Source organism: Schistocerca serialis, chromosome 2 (genome assembly GCF_023864345.2).
Source record: "Schistocerca serialis cubense isolate TAMUIC-IGC-003099 chromosome 2, iqSchSeri2.2, whole genome shotgun sequence".
NCBI lineage: Eukaryota > Metazoa > Arthropoda > Insecta > Orthoptera > Acrididae > Schistocerca > Schistocerca serialis.
This window is the reverse complement of record NC_064639.1, coordinates 263,281,946-263,301,914: the sequence shown is the minus strand read 5'-3', so window position 1 is coordinate 263,301,914 and position 19,969 is coordinate 263,281,946. Positions and strand designations below refer to the sequence as shown.

Genomic DNA, 19,969 nt, shown 5'->3' with positions numbered 1-19,969 from the left:
TGTCGAAAGTCTGAATAACCACATTTCGCAGCGCAGACCGTTGCGAGACGAGCAGGAAGAAAGTCAGTGAGGTTCTGGAAGGTAGCGACAGAGATATATAGCCATGCCGAATTAAGTGCTGTGGCCAGCAGCGATAGCTTTCGAGGATCCATGGCGCAAACAATCCGATCGAGGTTGCCTCACAGATTCTCGATGGGATGTACTCGTAATACCGGGTCGTTTGATGGTCACGGGAGGACGGTAAACTCATCCTGGTGTTTCTCGATCCACGAACGTACACTGCGAAGTGTGTGAGGCGTTGCATTGTCCTGCTGGTAGATGGCAGCGTGCGGAGCAAAAACGAACTGCACGTAGGGGTGACGTGGCCTCCAAGGATAGATGCATCCATTGTGCCTTCCGGAATGACGAGGCCCCTCCCCAGGCAATTCGACAAAAACATTCCCCAGATCATAGCGCTCCTTCCTCCGAACTTTCCGGCTGTTCAAGGAAGTATACGCCAACGGTCATCTGTTCAGTGGAGCATAAAACGTGACTCATCTGAAATGGCCATTTCTTTCCCCTCACTGGACGACCAGTTGTGGTACTGACGTCCAAACTCCACCGTTCGTCGACGATGAACTCCAACGAGCAAGCCGGCCGTTGTGGCCGAGAGGTTCTAGGAGCTTCAATCTGGAACCGCACGACCGCTACAGTCGTAGGTTTGAATCCTGCCTCGGGCATGGATGTGTGTGATATCCTTAGGTTAGTTAGGTTTAAGTAGTTCTAAGTTCAAGGGGACTGCTGACTTCAGATGTTAAGTCCCATAATGCTGAGAGCCATTTGAACCATTTTTTTATTTTATTTTTATTTATTTATTTATTTATTTTTTGCAGTGAGCAAGTTTGCTTGAAACAGCCTCCTGCTGCAGAGTCCCACTTACAGCATCGTTCACCGAACCGTAGTTGGGGAGACACTGTCGGTAGCTTCTTGGTTCATCTGGGTCGTCAGCTGCTCAACAGTTGGACGTACTCATCTCCAGAGCTGTTGTTCATCCCAGTAGTCTATGGCCGGTGGTGCCCCACAGTTACATCGGTTCTGGTCTTGGACTGCACTTTAACCACGAAGGGACAGGAACAGTTTACAAGCTTAGCCGTTTCAAAAAATCTTCCGCCCTTGGACCGAAAGTCAATGATCATGTTGTCCTTTTGGACATCAGATAAATGTCTCAATTTCAGTATTACGACAAAGACTGAACTCTTGTCCGCATTCGCTGACTCACTTTATGTGCTGTGTCCTGCCTTTTGTGAGTGGATACTGCACATTGAATTCGAATATAGGTGGTGGACACATCAACACACAGTGTGTGTTACATAGCATCAACCAACCCTCACAGGTGCAGACAGGAGAGCTAGCGCTAGCTTTACCTTTTTGTCACTAATGTGTGCTACTTCCACGGGTCAGCCACCAGAAACAAGGTGTATCATATATGACTGAGAGCATTGTTCAGTATCACGATTGATTAGCGGACACTTTTGCGAAACAGTCTCTCCATTATTTCTTGATGATACCCGATTACAATAATGAACCTGGCAGAGCATCTAAATTTGGACAACAAATTGTTGCTGTATGTAGGGAATTTCTCGCTCTTGCCTAGGTGCAATCTGGAACTGTTGGAAAATATTTGTTCCTCAAATTAAACAAAAATTAGCTCAGTCTTTCGTCCCGTTAGATCCTGATTACTTTGAGCAAAAACAGTGAAAATCTCCAGACGACTCGAGACTGCTATGAATGCTTGCGCAAAACATGTTCGTAACATTGATCACATAGGTCCATCATTCTCTGCTCAGTCAGAGTGCATGTGAAAGGGAAGGAGACGCTCTTCTCACGCGGTGGTCAGTGGTACATTCAACAACTATTTTCACAAAGCAAAACCTACCCCCCCCCCCCCCCATCCCATAACTGCAATACCATATCTAATTCTTCCAGCATCTAGGTCGTACTTATATACTACACTAAATATTTCTCCAGCCGTTTCTCCTTTTCAGCCATACGACTCTGGAATAATCTGTCCTATAAAATACATTTATCGGAAGCCTATGTGCACTGAAGGCAAGCTTAAATCATTATTACTTGTATTATTACTAACATAGTTGCTGTCTCGGCATATTCCAACTGTTTTCCTTTTGTCGAACTAAGATCCAGTATCTCTGTCACAATGGAAACTATTCACGCTTTTTTCACACCTTTCCATAGATAATTTCTACCTACGATGTCATTTGGTAATTTTATCTACTTATTTGTCATTCTTGTTCTGATCAGTTAGTTTTTTCTCCATATTGATTTCTTTCGTATCACTGCTTTTAATTTCTGTTAAACCTTATTACTGACATAAGACATGAAACCAATGAGAAAGTTGCTTAACACAACAGTGCTAAGGATGATTGGTGTCAATTTCTGTGCAGTCGTTACTATAATAATAATAATAATTATTATTATTATTATTATTAAAAGTGTTAGTATTATTATTACAATTATTATCAACATTGTTCAAGCACTAGTTGTATTGTCAGCTCACTAAGGATATTTGGGTAGGTTATAACAGAAGACTGGACTGTGAAATAAAACTATAATTAATAAGTAATAAAGTAATGCATTTTATCAAACTTTACACTTAACACTTTTGTTAGTTTCGTTGTGGTGTTTTCCTTTCACAGCGGAAAGTGAGCACTGCGTGCAAACATAGTTTTCAGAAACGTGCAGACTTTTGTAAGTTGTTTGATTACCGCTGAGTCTGGGAGATGGTTCTCAAATCAGGGAGGGCGAAAGACGTTTTAAGAGGCACATTGACAGAGACTAAACCGAGTGCATTTACAGTACTCTCCACGGAAATGCATACCTAATTTCAGTCAAAGGTTATTTCTTTATTTGCGTCAAAGAACAGAAATGCATAAATAATTTCTGTGCAAAAGTTATTTTACTTTTTGTTTCACAGAAACACGGAGGAACAGACTTCGTGCAAAATAACTGCAGGTAGGTATAATTCTCAGCCATGTAAGAAAAGCCCTACTAATTTTTTAAGGGAAATTTATTGTATCTGGAGTTATATTTTGTAGCACGCATTGTGAGTATTTCATGCAAACTTTGCAATGATAGTCATGTGCTTGTCTGACTGTGAACACGCACGTCAACTCCCAGTTATACGAGCTAGTCACGAGTCGCTGTTGGTGGGAGGTTCCAGCAAATCGCAGATTTTTCGCTTTTAGTATGTTATGGACGATGGTCAATATGGCCGCCAACCAGCCACCAGGGGAATTCTGCAGACATACTGCTAAACAACACCAGGTCTGGGAATACGTACGGTGCACTGTGAGGCGGACGGTCTTGCTGAGAGTTGAGCTGGCGTCGGTGGAGGCCTCACAGGCGTAGATGCCCGCGTGCTCTGCCGTCACGTTCGCGATCCACAAGCTGCCGTTTTCTAGAACCCTAGAAACAAAAATGCTACGTAACATTCGCAGACATCGGTGGACACATGAAATGAATTGAAAAAAAAAAGTCTGACACAATCTTGAAAGGGAAGTAAAGCTAAACAAAAATTAGCTTTGCTATTGTGTAGCATCAGACTTCAAGAAGAATATAATAATTACAATCCCAAAGAAAGAAGGTGTCGACAGATGTGAAAATTACCGAACTATCAGTTTAATAAGTCACAGCTGCAAATTACTAACGCGAATTCTTTACATACGAATGGAAAAACTGGTAGAAGCCGACCTCGGGGAAGATCAGTTTGGATTCCGTAGAAATATGGGAACACGTGAGGCAGTACTGACCCTACGACTTAGAAAACAGATTAAGGAAAGTCAAACCTACGTTTCTAGCATTTGTAGACTTAGAGAAAGCTTTTGACAATGTTGACTGGAATACTCTCTTTCAAATTCTGAAGGTGGCAGGGGTAAAACACAGGGAGCGAAAGGTTATTTACAATTTGTTCAGAAACCAGACGGCAGTTATAAGAGTCGACGGACATGAAAGGGAAGCAGTGGTAGGGAAGGGAGTGAGACAGGGTTTTAGCCTCTCTCCGATGTTATTCAATCTCTATATTGAGCAAGCAGTAAAGGAAACAAAAGAAAAGTTCGGAATAGGTATTAAAATCCATGGAGAAGAAATAAAAACTTTGAGGTTCGCCGATGACATTGTAATTCTGTCAGAGACAGCAAACGACTTGGAAGAGCAGTTGATCGGAATGGACAGTGTCTTGAAAGGAGGGTATAAGATGAATATCAACAAAAGCGAAACGAGCGTAATGGAATGTAGTCGAATTACGTCGGGTGATGCTGAGGGAATTAGATTAGGAAATGAGACGCTTAAAGCAGTAAAGGAGTTTTGCTATTTGGGGAGCAAAATAACTGATGATGGTCGAAGTAGAGAAGATATAAAATGTAGACTGTCTATGGCAAGGAATGCGTTTCTGAAGAAGAGGAATTTGTTAACGTCGAGTATTGATTTAAGTGCCAGGAAGTCGTTTCTGAAAGTATTTGTATGGAGTGTAGCCAAGTATGGGAGTGGGACACGGACGATAAATAGTTTGGACAAGAAGAGAATAGAAGCTTTTGAAATGTGGTGCTACAGAAGAATGCTGAAGATTAGATGGGTAGATCACATAACTAATGAGGAAGTATTGAATAGAATTGGGGAGAAGAGGAGTTTGTGGCGCAACTTGACTAGAAGAAGGGATCGTTTGGTAGGAGGCATCAAGGGATCACCAATTTATTATTGGAGGGCAGCGTGGAGGGTAAAAATCGAAGAGGGAGACCAACAGATGAATACACTAAGCAGATTCAGAAGGATGTAGGTTGCAGTAACTACTGGGAGATGAAGAAGCTTGCACAGGATAGGGTAGCATGGAGAGCTGCATCAAACCAGTCTCAGGACTGAAGACTACAACAACAACAACATTGTGTAGCAAGTAAATGCTTTGTGACGCTGACACCTGTCTTAATCGGACAAGGCCCTTTACATTGAGCTGCCTGCCCAAATCATCAAGAAATGACTATAATTTCAGTATGATTATTAACTTTATATTATTTTCTAAATTGCAATCTCCCCATTACACTGTAGAATAAATTTTAATTTAAAGTTTGTAAATTATTTATACACAGGATCTCTATATTTATTTACATATAATATTACGAAAAACATCCGTTAAAAGAAATGCTTAGCTCCAGTGTGCTGTTTAATACCACCAGTACACATAATGTTTGACGTAGCAAGATACTCTGGAAATGTTTCCCGCCCAGATGCCCGTAAGTGTTAAAGCGCGGCTTGCGTGACCAAATCTGTCTGCCGGATGAACAACGAGGTATGGTGGGCTGACCAGAATGGATGTAGTTTCTAGGTGGTTTTCCACACCCTAATAAGTGAATACCTGCCCGATACCCAAGTCCCACCTAAAAAAAAAAAAAAAAAAAAGGCCCTGAGCACTATGGGACTTAACTTCTGAGGTCATCAGTCCCCTAGAGCTTAGAACTACTTAAACCTAACTAACCTAAGGACATCACACACAACCATGCCCGAGGCGGGATTTGAACCTGCGACCGTAGCAGTCGCGCGGTTCCAGACTGTAGCGCCTAGAACCGCTCAGCCACCCGTGCCGGCAGTCCCTCCCACCTCAGTTACACTATTCACAGCGAAAACTTTCGCTTACTTTCAGATAAATAACATTACATGCAGACAAGTATTACTGCACGTATTCCAACCCCGGGGTAAAATGGTGGCGACAATTATAAACATGGCAGAACAGTTCATAACCATGTTGATCCTACAGCGATTTGTAAGAATGGCACACAAAAGGCGATACTTTCGAAATGTTTAATATAGGGAATCTGACGATAATTGTTACTGCCTGAGATGAAGGCTCTCTAGATTATTACGAAACCATTACAGCGATAAAATAGAATGAACATATTCTCACAAATGACTAAATTAAACCGAAAGAAAATGAATAATTTCCCTCGTTTCTTTCTGCTTCTTCCATAAATTATCCAACATACACGAATATTCAGTTAACACATTATGATCTACCATTCAGTAACACATTTTACCGTAGTAATTGTCATGACCGGATAGTTTGAAGAAATTTTGATAAAACTATAAATCGGCTGCACGTTTCCGCTTTATTTGCCTCTTATAAGTTACATATTAAGCATATCTAGCAGCAGAGCCGCAGCAGCCCAGTTAATTTTCCCTCGAATGCCTATTCCCCATGAGTGCAATATCCTGCTTAAATCGCTCTGCGTGTTAGCCAGAAACTGCTCTACCATTTTCTGAGATGACATAGAAGTGGGCATAAAAGAGCTATATTCTAGAGACACGTTAGAACCAAGCATTTCGTAACATGACAATAGTTCTCCGAAAAAAACAATATAATTTTATGCTCTGTTATTTTTAAGAAACTAAACCTAATATTTTAGAATTTTTTCTTACTCAGCTAAGTAATATTTCATCCGAAAACTCTTGAATTTCTGGAAGAACAATGATACTGTCTTTGACCTGTGACTGACGCAGTCGTGGTAACTTTTCCCTCAAGTGCTTAAATGCCTCACCCACGTGATTTATTTTCTTTGCACACTTTTTCTTGAGTTGTACAAACATAGCTTCAGGAAAAAAACCGGAAAGATACAATACAGTCACAGTCATCTACAATATTAGCTGATTTTTCAAAAAAGAATAAAAAAAGCAATCTCTGTTCCAAAAAGCTTTGTTGCTAATGATGCGTTTCGTATGGTTGGCGCATCTTCAGATCATGTGGAAGTAATAACAAAAAAGGTTTCTGTACATGAAAGTATGTGAACCTGTCTGACACCTACGATCATCGACATAGAGCTAATGTTGAGGTACATGCCTAAAGCCAGCGAAAGTCGCTTAATTTATGCAATAAGAAGCTTCAATAACAAACAATTAAAACGAAACAGACAGGCATGAGGTTTGGTCCAGGACAGCCTAGAATGGCAAGATGAGTAATGTTATACAGAAACGTAAAAATTTTTGTTTAGCTCAGAATAAATATAAAATCAACACGAGCTAACGAATAGTCACATTATAAAGTATACACCCGCCAAGCTGAAGCGGAAAGCGGTGCAGAGATAGGAAAACGATCACAGTACGTATTGCGACAATCAAACAGACAATGCAGCGAACCCACGTAAACACCAAAGTGAGTTGATCTCCAGGTAAGAAGAACTAGAAAGGCGATGAGTGGCTGCGCTGGTAGCACAGCAGAAGTGCACAGACATACGAATAAATAAAGTAGAATGGGAAACGGATTAAATAAACACAAATAAAATCACAGGTTAAATTTTACATGGCCAATGGTAATGACATACGTAAAAATAAAATTATGTATGTTACTTAAGAAGAAGGGGCAGTTTAGAAATGCTGGAAGTATGACTCCATAAACAGAATATTATAAAGTAAACAAAACTAATAACAGAACTAATGCTCGGAGACTGGAGCTAAGGGCAGCATAAGAAAACTGTAGAACCAGAAAGTAAAAAGTTAAGAGCTGAGGGAAAAGACTCGCAGGAAAAAAGGAAGAGTGGATGGAATAGGGAGGAGGAGGAAAATAAAGAATTTAGCGGAATGAATTGGAAACAAGTAATGGTGGGAGGAGTCTGAGGGAGCGATGGAGGGGGGCGGGTAAATAACTAATCTGTAGAGAAAGGTAAATAAGGAAAAAATAAGTATGTACGCATAGCCACAGTGATTGGACGAATAAGTGTACCCAACAAATGGACAGTTATTGAAATGTGGGTAAATCAGGCATCATTGTTTTACAAAAAAATTGTTTTCCCATAACCAATAGGTTATTGAGACTTAGAGTTTTAGAATAGTTATCTTAAGAGACACCACAACAGAATTTCACAGTTACATAACACTTATAGATAGATCATCAATAATCCCAACTCAGTCAAGGATGATGTTTCCCATTTCCAAAAGTGAGCAGTCAATCTTACTGACATAAAATTTAGTCACCAACAGAATGCCCTATTAAATAAAAGTCTTAAACACTTCGTTCAACCTGCAGTGAAGGATAAGTGGGCAACTGATCTCTTTGTAGACGTGAAGTTAACAGCAGATCGCGCTGTTGATGACAGTACGAATACGTTCAAATTTTTTGTTTCATCGAGAGAATTTTTAAACTGAGTAATGTTAACAAGGAATAGGAAGACTTTAAATCAATTAACAGGAAAAGATAATGATAATACAGCAGTTGTTGTATGAATTACGTATCCAAAACTGAGCAACTTTCAGTGAAAATGATATTGAACCCCATTGTCTTTAATCGAATGCAAACGTTTGCTAGAGGTTCACGTGATTGTGTTCTTGTTTGCAATAACATCATTGTCCCTGAAAACCAAACTCAGGTAAAAGAAATGAATCCCAAGATTCTACTCCTCGGCGCCCATATTTAAACACCTAAACCAGAATTACTGTACCAGTGCTCCCCACTGTTAAATGTGCTAATAACCCAGCAGAACCTGGTGCCACATTTGTTCTAAAAATGTTATGGCAATTATATGTTTATGTTTATGACGTTTTAAGTAGGAAATTATTTCAGCCATTCTGCTCCATAGCCTCTCTTGATGTGAGAACTTGTGTAGAAATATAAGCATCGATTAGTCTATCAACGTTATTGTTGATAATATAACAGTGCGCTCACTCACGACAAATTCGATGAACTTGTATCACTCCTTAAAATCATTATGCCATACAACTATCTTCCACTTAAAAACCATATACATAAACAAAAAGACAGAGTAACAATGGGGCTTCCTAGCCAGTTATTCAGTAGACATTTTAATCAATACGTTAGAGAACTAATACTTGATACAGAAGTCACTCCTTGGCAGGAAAGTCCTCTTTTATTGTAGATGTGTAAACGACATCTTCGTCTTAGCTGACAAACAATTTAACAACATAACGTTAATTGAAATTTCCTTCGCTGCTTGGCAGAAGACGATAATAATATTATAAAGGAATTCACTTCCTAGTGATCTTCAAAACTTAACATGGCTTTAGAAGCCAAAAGTCGGTTCGTGACCAAATAAATATAATTTTGCAGATCATTAGGAAGTGTTTATCCCTTATAATATTATCAACGTAAGTTTGCTTGTGGAAGAGTGCTCCAATCTCCATCCTAAACTGGTTTCTCTATATGAGCTCATGACATCACTCAATCTCTTAATTACCATGACTTAAGTCTTCATTTGGTTGAGGGATCAATTCCGTTTAAAAAAATATATGCTATGCTATTGTACATGTCTCATCATGTCACCCCATCAAACACAAAGGATTGATGGAATGCATAACATCCCTTTATTTCATAATTAAGCAAAACATTAATTAAATGATCTGAAGCCCATCGCTGAAGCTAATTTCTGTAATTCCAACGAAACAGACAAAGCTATTTGGTCAAAAATCAACGAAATTGACTAACATGCTGATACTTCATAGTACTCCTTCCGACCTCAGTTATATCGCTCCTCGATTTCTGGGTAATATATAGTACAGAAATACAAAGTGGTCGTGATGTAGAAATAACATTGCAAGAGCTCCTTCTTACGGAAAAGGGCGCCATAAAAAATAAATCCTCCTATGCAGAACACTGTAGTATTAGCGGCCACTGAGAACCCACACTTGCTTCCCTCCATACTCTACATTGCGTCCCTACAGGTAAAAAACTAACTATTGTAGAAGGGTTTGAGACAACTAAATTCCTTAAGAAATCTAAAAATTTAAATGTCGGCGACCAACTGGTCACGAGAAATTAAATTTTATATGACACTATGATGTCTGCTTTACCTACATTCGAATAACTGCCCATACCTTGGGTACACTTATTCCTCCAATCATTGTAGCTTCTCGAACTCTCTTATTTTTTATTTTACTTACATTTATCCTTAGTTTTCCCTCCCCTCGCCATTCTATTTTCCAATGCCATATCTCCCTCCATTCTTTATTTTCTTCTCCTCCCTCCTTCACCGTCCCCCCCCCCCCCCCCCCCTCACTGACGTCTTAAAAATTTTTAATTTCTTATTCAACAGTTTTTTATGCTCCCGTTAGAACTTATCTCATAGCATTTAATTTGTCTTACTGTACGATATACTTGTTACAAATTCATATGTTTCAGTTTTGTGTATTCCTCTTTCTTATAGCTTTAGTTTCACCCTTATTATTACCGCTATAAATGTAAAATTCAGCCTTCATGATTTTATTTGTAATTACTTTTTACCGTTTACCCTTCTGTCTTATTTATTCATATGTTTATGCACTTCTGCTCTTCTGCCAGTGCATCACTCGGTGCTTTCGTGGGCCTTCATACTTTCCACTCCCGCTTCATGATTACTTTTTTCTACCATTATTTCTTAGCTCGCACGGATTTCATATTTCTTTTGTACTCAATAACGTTCTTAACTTTCTAATATGGCTTTACTCATCTTCTCATTCTAGGTCGTCCTCCTGTTCCAAACTTGACAACTGCCTATTTCGTTTTGACCTTACGTTATTAAGGCTTCCCATTAACTGACTAACGTAGCGTTCGCCGTTATAAGCCAAGTACTATAATTTTCATACTTCAACTTTAGCTCAGTCTTCATATTTGTCTGTGCCAGATAGGTTCACATACGTTAATGTAAGAAAAGGTGAGAGGTGATTAATATTTTTATTATATGCCTTCACACTTTTTACATGTAACAACTGTACATGCCTGGCAATAAATATCATCTGTGGGTGAAAAACATTTTTGAAACAAAACTAATAGCTCAGTTTCACTTTAGTTTGCGATATTCATCATCACCATTGTGAATCTCACAAGAATTCGCTTGTTTCATGCAAATTATGTTCTCTCTGAGCACGGTGTTGAAGGCAAAGTACGATTGTTGGTATTCCACGCTCGTTCACTTTATTTTTGTGGAAAGAATTTGTAGATGTGGCTCCTTAGTTTCTCCCAGCGTAGATAATGACAAAATAGCTGTATAGTGTACTGAAGTATCTCAGAGGCTAGCAGGTGCAATATTTTGGCAATCATCCATGTTTTCATCTTCAGGTGCGCTGATTATGGCAATGCAGTCGGTTGCCTAGGTATTGCACCCTTTGCATACTGAAACTGTACTTGATGGACGCTGAGATCCGAATAAAAGCATGAACTACATTAAGAAAACCTGTAGGTTTTTATTTTAGCTGTAAATTGCATCTTTATTTCTGTTAGTATCATAATAGTTGAAAATCAGCACCATCCAGCAAAGAACACATATCTAAGACTTTATTCATGGTGAGGGATAGAAGCAAACTTGTATTGATAGCAGTAATACTTTTTGTAGCTGATTCTTATTGCACTAAGCCGTACATATTGAGTTAAGATACAATTGACTAGCGCATTTCTGTGAAAAATCAAGATGTTTATATTGGTTCTCCTATATTGACAAGAAAGCTAGCCTGTCGAACTTTGCTTGTAAGGATATAGCTTCTCTCATGCATGTCCGCACTTTAGGATCAGGAATGTGGTCGGATCCTTTGAAATTATGAATAGTATTTATTAGTAAATGTACCAGTAAATGTAAATTTAGTCTATTATTCTCGTCATTAGTGGGGAGAATTTTTATTAATGCTATTTAGACGAGTGCAGTATGGAACGGTACTATTCGGTTATATCGCTGCAATTATTCCAGGAACTGTAGTTCAGTCCTCCCAAATGGTGAAATTATTTCCTGTATGTAAATCTTTATTTTAAATTTGGGATTAAGATACACTGTGTCAACGGCCTAACTTTACTGAAAAGAATTTTTTCTTATTATATCGATTTTGGGTTTCGATATATGTCCCTGTCCATAATTATATTCATAGTATGTATTTATTCAGTGTAACAGTGACATATTTCCACTGGGTGGAAGAGATACATCACCTAGAAGAAAGCAGTAAACAGAAATGTGTTTCGCATCCAGCTACATTTAGGCCTATATGGAATAGGTTTTGCAAGATAAACAACGGGAATTTATTAGACAAGACATGAGGCCCACCTAGTATCTTGGCTAGAAGTGGCTGATGATGGAGGATGGGGGAGGATATTTCTGATTAATTAATTTTCTCGAATGAGAGCTATGGCCTTACTGGTGACACATTTGCCTTTAGCCCAACTTAATTGTGATATGGGGTTGTAATTAACTCAACCGAATAGCATAACAGCCAATACTGGTTATATATGAAGTCTTGTAGATTACTTGATTATTGACTATAAATAGTTACAATATCTGATCACATACAGAAGGAAGCGACTTATCTACATGATCCATCAATCCCGGTTTTAATTTTCATGATTTTCTCACATCGTTTTAGGTAAAAATTTCTATTCGTGGTCTGTGGCTGACACCGTTTCCTTTCCTCGTCATCTTTAGCTACTATTACTCTTGTTACTGTTTCCAATTATGTTTCCACAAAGAAATTTCATAATTGTTGTTACCAATTATATTTTCATAAAGGAATTTCATAGTTCTGCATTCGATTAACGCGTTCTGTCATATTTTAATAAGCTGCCACATAAGATCATATGATCGAACAGAATGTTTTAGCAACAACTCTATTAAGTTCGTTCACAAACTGACGAAAGTGGAAAGTGTGCGACCATGAACACCTTAACCCAACGCTACTAAACTGACATCCTAGTATTGTTAAACCTGCAGAATACATTGATAAAAATTTCATCCTTATACAACCGGATTTTCTGTATTTTCGGCACAAAAATAAATGAAGAATGTGGTCGTGATGGCTATTTGGTGTCTAAGGTTACTCAAAATATTAAGGAGGAGATCGCAGCATTACATACCAAAGGACAAGTACGTGCTGCTTATCTCGACCTTTCGGACTTCGCGAAAAGTGGAACCATTGGCTTGGGGGACATGGAAGCGTCATACAGACAAGATACACAGACTCCAGAACGATTGATGACAGGATGAATTCAGGGTAATTGTATGGGTGCAAGAGTAGGCACGGGTCCTTCCTCCCGGAAGGACTACATAGTCGTAGTCATAGGTGAGCCGTGGTAAAAATTGCTGTTTTGAAGAGCGTGCCGCAGCGCGTAGTGTGAAGCAGTCGCCCTCCGTTTCTGGCGCTGGCGCTGCTGTGCCAATCGCAGCTTTGGTGTCTCCCTCTGGTGGGAAAGGCAAAGGCTGCCTGTTCACGTGCATTTAAGGGGCACTGTGAGCTCGCCAGTTGGTCAGTCTGGGTCAGTCTCTCGTCCCCAGCTTGCTAGTCTGTCTCTCGTCTGCATTTGTTAGGCAGTTAGTGTCTGTCTGTCGTTCGGAGTGCTAGTGTGTCCGTAGTTCGGATCAACCTTAAATGCTGGCAAAATGAGAGTCTTTCCACTCCGCCAGTTATAGAGCTGAGCGAGTCGGTGCTTAGTTCCTGCATCTGAGTCTGCGCGTTAGGCCGCCAGTCTGCTCGAGTTTGCTCAGGCAATGGTCATTGGTGGTCGGATCGATCGGTTGGTCATTCGCGCGCTGAGACACAAGATGACTTGTCCGTATTGAGCGTTGGCACATGTGAGGTCACCTCGTGAGTCCAGTGGGCCGCGGCGTATAGCGAGGGGTAGTGACTTCTCGGTCGACACGAGAGCAACGGGAGTAGACCCACGACATCAGTCTGGCCGGTGCGAGCTGCGACTCCGTGAGACGGGAGATCGGCACGCCTTCCAGCGTCCGTTGAAGCGGCTGGCAGCGGACAGTTCGTGAGAGCGATTTGGGGGTGTTGTGCCAGGTCTTCTCAAGAAATCGCAGTTTATTAGAAGTTAAGTGATTGGTGATATCTTGTTTGATTTACTCTTGTTAAATTCTACTTATTTTCTTGGTGAGGTCAGCAGCCGTTTTGCTTTGGGGTTGTCGCATCATTCTTCTCCGTTTGCCCACCCGCGGGAAGGTGGTTGTTTATATATTGGGTGGTCCGTTTTTCCCTTGTGGAGTAGAGGCGGGTTAGAGTAACCTGCGGCTCAGGTTGTTCGGTAATCTCCCTATCAATCTACCGTACGTTAGTAGCTGCCTCTGTCATGTTTGTCGGATTTGGTGTGTTAACGAAGTTATTGCTTGGAGTGTCATGGGCTTTTATTTCAATGATCATTTTAGTATATAAAGTTGCCACCCTTTCACCACAAGACTTTTCTTAGAAGTTAAAATCAAGTTGCACCTTCGGTGGCAAGATTAATATTTTAATTGTTAGTGTTTTGTAGCATTTCCATCCCTCCTACGGGTGGGGGAGGGGGGGGGGGGGTGCATAGTTTGTGTGCTTGTATAAACTGTTAAAACCCTTAGTTTAAAGTTATCTGGTGTGTTGCATATTTGCACCTGTGTAGTCTTTCACAGGCTGTTGTGAGCGGTCGTAACTACGGGCGTGTCAAAAGGAGCGGCAAGGTTCTCTGCCCGAAAGCTCAGTCAAAACTCGTTTCTTTCTGCCTCTGAATAAATTGTAACTTTGATATTTAGAGGGTGCTTTCTGATTATAATTTTAAATCTGTTTCTTTAAAAAAAACTTTAGGCACTATTAAAGTGAATAAAACTTCCATTTGTTAAAAGGAATTTGGTTATGATTTCATCATTTACTCCCTAGCAACTACTTCCATGCTTACATAGTGTGATTAAATGTGTTAATGTTCTTGATGAATCGCTAGTAAATAAAATAAATTCTTAAGAATATTCTTTGAAAATAAATCACGGTTCAATAGGATTGTTCAACTTGCGCTGGCGGATAGATGGGTGACAACAAGTGACGTCCAGGCATGAAAAAATGTCGGGAACAGACTGAGGCAGTCTGGGTTGATATCTCGAGTTTCCATGCATCGTTTACCGCTGACACCTTAGGGCAGACGACATGGCCTACAGGCACAGTCAACCGTGTCCTGTGGTGTTCAGCAGTGAGTAAGCCACCGTTCGTGGCGGTCAGATAGACGCGAAAGGTCCGCAGATGAACTGGTGAAAAGCCACGGTAAGCAGTGATTCCAGAGACTCAAAGGTCTGCAGTCCTGCTATCAAGGAGTGGGGAGCCATTGGATGTGATAACAGGATTGATTTGATAATAATGTTGAAAGGGGGCTCATGCTCACCTGTATGCGACAAGAATGGTAAACTCAGTCATTACCCACTTCGTGATCAAATGTCACAATGCAACAGGATAATGCAAGACCCAACACTGTAGTTCACGCCACATGCACATAGAGGAATGTACGGATCATTGGCTGCGTGTCTCCGATTCGTTATGCTTATGGATGTAATGACGAGAAAAAAAGCCTCCAGCCAGTAATATTAATGAAACGAGACAACATGTGTTTAGGAGACGGCAAGAAAATTTACAAAGATGACATTCGGAGGTTCAAATGGTTCAAATGGCTCTGAGCACTATGGGACTTAACATCTGTGGTCATCAGTCCCCTAGAACTTAGAACTACTTAAACCTAACTAACCTAAGGACATCACACACATCCATGCCCGAGGCAGGATTCGAACCTGCGACCGTAGCGGTCACGCGGTTCTAGACTGAAGCGCTTAGAACCGCACGTGACATTCGGAGGCTGTTTGTACCCAAGCCACAAGGAATACGAGGGTGGATTCTCGAGCGAAGATGTCATACATCATACTGATTTGATGATAGACATCAGTTCTGAAAGGAAAAATGTTTAATCATTTAATACCGGTCATGAGAAGAACACTTCCACAAAATTTGTTACACAAGGCAACTAAAGTCCGATATTGATCACTTTCAGTGTATAGGTTTCGCCAAAAGTCCGTCAGCGTTTGTAAATTGAATACTTCACGGAATAATGTAGATAGAGAAGTTAAAATTGACACATATGTTTAAAATGACATGGAGTATTAGCAAAACCCAAACGTGCCAAAAATGACCAACAGATGGCGCTTCATGTGACACAAAAGCAATAGCTAAAATTAACCATTGATTATTAACAAAGACCATGTTCTTTATAACAAATGCTCAACAAGTCCGCCGACATTCATCAAAAGAACCTGCAATCGTTGGCGAATGTTGTGAACAGCACTGTACACCGAATCAGTAGTTGTGTTCCGAAATTTCCTTTGGATTTTGTCCTTTAGCATCCCTAATGAGGCCGGATGATCACTGTATGCTAGAGGCTTCACGTAAACACACAACCAACAATCATTACAGTTTGAGGTCTGCAGACCCGGGAGATAAAGAAAGACGGAAGTGGCGGCTCAACACGCGATCCTCACCAAACGATGTGCGCAAGAGAGCTTTCACACGTGTAGTAATATGGGATGGAGCGCCATACTGCATAAAAGTCGTACCTTCCAACAGGTGATTATCATCCAGGCTACGGGTGATGCGATTCTCTAACTTATCAAAAGAAGCACCTCACATTTCCTTGTAGAAAAATGATCCGAGCACGACTGATGTTGTAAATACACAACACACTGTAACTTTCTCGTCCTGCAATGGCGGTTCCATGATAGTTCTAGGATTTACGGTAGTTCAAATTCTGCATTCATGGGTTTCACAGACCCCTACAGTAAGAAATGGGCTTCGTTGGTCCACAACACGTTAGAAAACCAATCGGCATTTTCCCGTATTTTCTAAAGTGCACGTACCGCAAATGCTCTCCGTGTCATGAAATCGGTGGTTAAAATTGTTACGGCTTCTGCACCACTTGTTAGCAGCAGACACAGTGGCTGCGCCAAGGACTGAGATGGCGTGGAGTTTTACAATTATTTATTGAACTTTCTTTACAATTTCACACTCGTCGTCGCTGCCCAGCCCTGCGGATCCCTCCGCCTGGCTGCTGCTGTGTAGATTCTCCGACAAAGTTCGCAACGCGCGCCGCTGATCGCACTCGGAGGCCTCAGGCCACCAGTGCTCCACTGAAGCCAGGATGACCTTTGGTTGAGATGAACTCATCGCCATGAAGTCAACTGCCGACGCCTGCTGCACTGGCGGCGGGGAAGCCGTCAGTCGCGATGTCCGCGAGGTCCCGTCATGGACGGACCACGTGCCGTGGGGCCGGGTTGCCGTGAGGTCCGGGCGTCAATCCCCGGCGGCGCCTGTGCCCAAGACCGCGCTGCGGCCGGTCCTGCTGGAAGTTCTCGCTGTAGTTAGTCAGCCATGGTGCCGACCGAACTCGGACCGACCTCCAGAGCTGAAGTTGACATCTGGCGGCGAACGGATGACTCCTGTCAGCTGGAACAGACTTTCGGAATCGTCACCTACGAAGATTGAACACTCGGACACGGACCTCGTCCTTCCTCAGATCCGAACTGCTTCCTAATGGCTTCTGTCTGATTCTGCCTGAGCTCCACTGTTTATATCCGTCAGAAGGACGTTTTTTACCCTCGGTGGTAGCTTTTTGTTATTACTCCCGCAGTATATTGCAGCGTAACTTAACGTGCTGGCCTCACTTCCCCTTACTCAGCACTCTCCAGGCTTCGCTCGGCGCTCGGTCTGTGTGCGTCCTTGCGTCAGTCTGTTGCTAGACTGTCGCTGTCACCATGACTATCTGTGCCTGCCTACTTCGCAACGCCTCGGTCACCGTCATGCCTCTGTTTTGCCATTCTCCACTGCGTCAACCAACGCTTACGACATGTGGCCGCAACAAAATTCATGGTGGCGCTAGGTTTCGTAAGAATGGCATTGGTGCTCTCCAAACAGTAGTGTGTGGAATGACAGAGGGACATGCGACTTCGCGAGGGCTACTTTACCATGTGGCGATAAGCCCGCTCAAGTCTGCATTTCTGTCTTAACGGTACGAGCAGCCGTAGCACTTCTGATTGGTCTCCCCACTACGGGACCGACTGTCTAGACAACCCATGCCTCGAACATGATGATCATTTTCTTCACAGCGACACTTGCCAGAGGACCACTAACCTTGGAATACCCATCACATGGCATAGGGTCGTTAAGCTGCAGTAGCCTATCCTACATTCTTATAGTAAAGTTTCTCTAACAGTGCCATTTCTGGTAAGGGCTACATGGCGCTATCACGGGCGCATCTGACACCCTCTCTCACTATAGCTCATTTTATACACGATTCTCAACAGGCGTCACTAACGTGTTGCTGTCCAGCGCTATTTATTTGTCGAGTTTTGCACTCATATTTGAATTCGATAAAACCCCATGTCATTTCAGGCATGTGTGTCTCTGACGAAATAAATCTCCGGTGAACAGCCCGGTATGAGTGTGCATAGGACACAATATTTCGGCAATCGACCATGTTGCCATCATCAGGTGAATCACATCACATACCTCTACGGGGAGGAGATGTATCGCAGCACCTGATGATGGCAACGTCGTCGATTGCCGAAATATTGTGTCCTATCCACATTCATACCAGGTTGTTCGCCCGAGATTTATTTCGTCATAAAATACACCTGGATAAATTGAAGAATCACATGTGTGTCTCTACCTACATTCTCCCGTGAGTTAGTACATTTTAAAATGTTAATTGACTTCTGCGTTACACTGGATACTGATTGCAGCCTTATTTCTCCTTAGAAGTTCTAGGCTCCATTCTGGTGCAATACCTGAAAAGGCGACCAATCAGCGTGTAACTTCTCCCCACGTAGTGTCTTTATTATTCTGTACCATAACGGATCTGAAATGATTCGCTCCACTGAAGAGATGTGTCTTACGTCTTTCTTTTCAATAAAGCGCCGAACAGATAACAGTATAAGGAAACTACTTCACATTCACGTGACGACAGTAAGAAGCGCAACCCCGTCGTCGTTACGAAGGGAACGCGAGCCCCAATTTTCGCTAACGGCGACTCAGGGTACCAATCAGCTGCAGTTCCGACGCGATGCCCCAGCCAAACGGCGCCGCTACGTGCTTCAACCCGTGTCAGGGGCGGTCGTAGCTGCTCTGGATTCTCTTCCCTGTCTCCAGCTCTTATAGATGGTCTCCCTCTTCCGCTACCGAGGTCTTAGAAAATTAAGACATGAGCGAACTGCAGTTACAAATCTGACGCATCCGATTGGCTGTGGGTAACGTTCTTCTATATTTACGTGCTTATATGCCCTAGTAGTCTAATTAATAGTGTTTATTATTGTAATTCTTTTCATTTCATTATGGTACAGGAGATCTCACGAGGAAACAAGGGAAATACCTACCTGCCAGTTTCCAGTAAATTGACATGATGTGCTAAGGGCGTATTCTGCTTGCATCATACAGATAGCAATATTTAAAGTGTGAAACAGATGTCTACAAAAAATGCAGCCCACGAAATAAGATCTTTTACTTGTAGGAAGGAATAGTTTAAAGAAAGACAATGGAAATTAACTGGAATTTCTATATCTGTTACTTACTCGAGAGAAAAGGACATTTCTTAACTGGGTAAATTGGCATAAGGGAAAATATTTACACTCTCTAAACATCCATGGAGCAAGCATCATTACACAATCTAATTTTAGTCATCATAAATTATATAAGAGATTTTCATTTTAACTTTTTTGGCCACTGTCGAGGGGGTTCATTGACTGCAAAGGAATAAATTGTGAAATTCCAAAGTAACCATAACACACAAATTATTAAGTAGTAACCAGGTTCAACTTCCAATTTACCTTTTATAGTAATCACTTAAGCTCAGCTGACGAACAGTCACACAATACATAGCACAAGTCCTAATGGATTTCAGTTTATCTATAAAAGTAAACTGGTGGAGGAGTGCCGATGTCTATTGCAAACCAGAACATACAGTTGACGGAGAGTCCTCCAGCGTAAATTTCTTACTTTCTTGTGTTTTAAGGTAATAAATAGATGATTAACTATGTTTTACCTCGGAGACGCTTGTCACCGTTGCGAGTGAGGACAGTCTCCAAGAGGTGCTCGTTACTAGCACTCACCATAGCAGCAGGATAACTGAAATTTTAAATAGATTTTCTAGTTAATTCCTTTTCAGTTTTACCGCAGAGTTTTTTCGGTGTTTTACCAATTA

General features: G+C 41.4%; 1 protein-coding gene across 1 annotated transcript in view; it reads right to left on the bottom strand.

Annotated features, from left to right (window-relative positions):
* LOC126455887 (Down syndrome cell adhesion molecule-like protein Dscam2) overlaps positions 1-19,969 on the bottom strand; it is a 225,813-nt gene that overhangs the window by 86,770 nt on the left and 119,074 nt on the right. Inside the window, exon 9 of the mRNA XM_050091647.1 lies at positions 3,338-3,462. Within this exon, the coding sequence (XP_049947604.1) occupies positions 3,338-3,462 (125 nt within the window). The remainder of the gene's footprint in view (positions 1-3,337; positions 3,463-19,969) is intronic.